This window comes from Chaetura pelagica, unplaced genomic scaffold, assembly GCF_000747805.2.
Source record: "Chaetura pelagica isolate M959 unplaced genomic scaffold, ChaPel_1.0 scaffold36, whole genome shotgun sequence".
Classification (NCBI taxonomy): domain Eukaryota; kingdom Metazoa; phylum Chordata; class Aves; order Apodiformes; family Apodidae; genus Chaetura; species Chaetura pelagica.
Genome location: NW_009953726.1, coordinates 1,793,965 through 1,796,791, shown reverse-complemented (window position 1 = coordinate 1,796,791; position 2,827 = coordinate 1,793,965). Strand labels below are relative to the sequence as shown.

The window sequence follows — 2,827 nt, the reverse complement described above, 5'->3', positions numbered from 1 at the left end:
CAAGGCTGTGTTCTACATCTCTACAGCAACAATGCTTTGCACAGTATGAGGAGAGGGGATTAAGGCTCATCTGCCTGGAAAAGCCCAAGATTAGGAGCCTTAACAGGCGAGATCAAACTCTGGGCTGACTTACACTCACTGTAGTGCTGGAGGTACCAGGGGTAGGAAGCCAGGGAAGACTTTGTCACCTCCTCTCCTGACCTGGGGAAGGGGAGCTCAGGCAGTCTCACATTCAGTGGTGGCAGTGGAGCAGATGTCACAGTCGCAGCGGATGGCCACCGGGTAGGTGTAGAAGGGATCCACATCAGGGTCACACTTGGGCAGCTTCACCGTCACCATCTTGGTCTCGTTGTAGGTGCAAACGCGGTGGTAAGACTCGATGTAAGGTGGTTCCAGCACTGGCCTCTGGAGGGGAGAAATGCTGGCCTCAGGCAAGAAGCAAGACAAGTATCTGGAGTTCCAGTTTCCTTCAAGAGGGTTTAGTGCACATAGGGGAGACACTGGGTGAAGTGGAAGGGGCCATGGAAATAATTTTTAGGTTACCTCCTTTGATACCTGCCTCTTGGAGCCCTGTCATGGAGGGGTGTGGGTGAGGGGTTCTGTATCTTTAAAGTATAAAGCTCCAAATAAAGCTGCTTGAAAGACAAAAACCTATCCAAAAAGCTGCCTTCAGCAGAATAGTAGTGCTTCAACACAAGGAGCCTGTTTGCCAAAAACAGCTACTTTCTTCCAAAAGGATTGATTTTCCATCAAAATGTTTTCTGCTGAGAAACCTTCTATATGCATGAACTGCCTAAGAGCAGAGGTGCCTCCAGGTGCCAAACAGCTGGTTTTTGCTCAGCCAGACCAGTCTTCCCAGTCAGGCTGCACATCCCACAAAGCCCAAAGCGATGTACCCCATGAGGGAGACACAAGGCACAGCAGCCAGCATAGAATTCTGTGGTTCCTCATGAGAAAAGCAGCTTGGCCAGAGACCTCAGCCATCAGGAGACGACAGGAACCTGAAGGCCCTGAAACACTACCCTGTAGTACCACAGCGATATTGCTTATGCTGAAAAAGGAGTTTTTTCCTTGACAGCAGCACTCATTTTCCAAACAAGAGGCAGTGCAAGCAGGAGTGGGAGCCCATTGTCATCCTCTCCCTTGCACAGATGGGAAACAGCATAAGGTAACACAGCCAGGAGACATTTTAATTTTTTCTTTCTTTTCCTCTGAGCTGTGCTAAGAGCTTGCCCTGGGAACTGAGAATGATGGCATGGAAAAGAACAGATGCAAAGTTTCAGCAAGAAGATATCCAGACACCCTCCCTCTTACCAACCCCCCTATCCAAGCACATTGTGGTGCTTTCTAGAAGCTGTTGAGCCTACAATGAGATGCATTTCAGCTTAACTACATCCCAGTGGTATTGCAGTATGGTAAGAGAGTCTGCAAGACCTATGCTGCCAAAGGAGCTTGGCAGTAGGGGAAAACAGGTGACAAGGGGTTCCTGAAAGGAACTTTATCCCACAGTGGAAATCTGGCCACTGGTGGCCTTTCCTCTTGTCCCACCAAGCAGTGAAAAAAGGCATGCAAACCCTGGGTCCTCTTCTGCTCACTTAACAGAGCTCTTAACTTCACGTGGACAAAATCCCTCTCGAGTAACTCAAAACTCCTCTGAATAAATAAAACTGGGCCTGGCCCTTTGAGCCTTCCAGTGGCAGAAAGAAGACAACAGTTAGAAACTTCTCTAAAGTCTGTGTACATGTACTTATGCTCTTTCATTCTCCCCTTGCATCCCAACTCGCCACACACCCCCACCCCTAAATCATAACTACTTCATATTTATACCAGGCTGTGATTTAAAACAGGACTGAATTAGAAACCTACATGACTTGTGGGATTTGCTTTTTGGAACTAAATCTATTACCCATCAATTGGGAGCTTCACCTTAATCTCAAAGGAATTTTTTTTCCAGCAAAGTAATAAAGGCCTCCCTCTCCTTAAGTGGTTAAGCTGTAAGAGGCTTTCAAATTGCATCATAACAGTCTTACATAAGTGCTTCATTAATATCATCCCATGATGTGCATCCTCCTTTGAGGATGGAGGGAACAACTGACAGCCAAGCGCTCTGCCACCGAGGTAGGTCACGGACACAGCCCTTGCCTGCTTTGTAGAGAGATGCAAGCTATTTTAAGGGCTTTTCTTGGTGGGGGAAACACCACCTGTGGCTGTCGGCGTCAGCCTTGGGTGCAGCCTCACCTCCCAGGTCTCGCAGCGTCCCCAGCAGGCGTCCGTCGTCACGCGCAGCCCCTTGCAGCCGGGCTTCTTGGCCAGGAAGGTGAACTCGCGCACAGCGCAGCCGATGAAGGTGCGCAGGTCGATGGCAGAGGTCTTGAGGGTGCCACCAAGGCTGGCCAGCAGCAGGAGAAGCAGAGCGCCCAGGATCACGCAGTGGGTCTTCATGCTGAGGTAGGACAGACAGAAGCAGAGGGTTAGGAGATGCTGGCGTGGTCCAGAGAACAAGGAGTGCAAGTGCACAGGCTCATCTCCAGAGCTGGGAAGTAGCTCCAAGCCACAAGATCCCTTCGCTACCTCACATACCTGAATAGCATTTTATAATGTCCTCCTTGAAACCCCATAATTGACATCCACCTTTGCCAGAGTCAGCTACAGCACAGGGCACAGCCTGGTGTGTGCTGGGCTATGTCCTCAGCTGGATGACATGTAGGTGAAGTGAGCTTGGCCTGCCTTTTGCCTGACTGGTGTATGAGTCTGGGCTCCTGTTGTACCCAGTGCTTTACATTTGCTACATCAGAGCTTTAGATCAGCACATGAAGTTTGCTAAAGT

At 49.6% G+C, this 2,827-nt stretch overlaps 1 protein-coding gene across 1 annotated transcript; it reads right to left on the bottom strand.

Annotated features, from left to right (window-relative positions):
• Positions 1-216: 216 nt before the first annotated feature.
• Positions 217-2,442, bottom strand: GPHB5 (glycoprotein hormone beta 5). The gene is made up of 2 exons (XM_010000675.1): positions 2,239-2,442; positions 217-405 (listed from the first exon to the last, which is right to left on the bottom strand). The coding sequence occupies exons 1-2, from the start codon at positions 2,440-2,442 to the stop codon at positions 217-219; spliced, it is 393 nt and encodes a 130-aa protein (XP_009998977.1).
• Between the last annotated feature and the right edge of the window lie 385 nt (positions 2,443-2,827).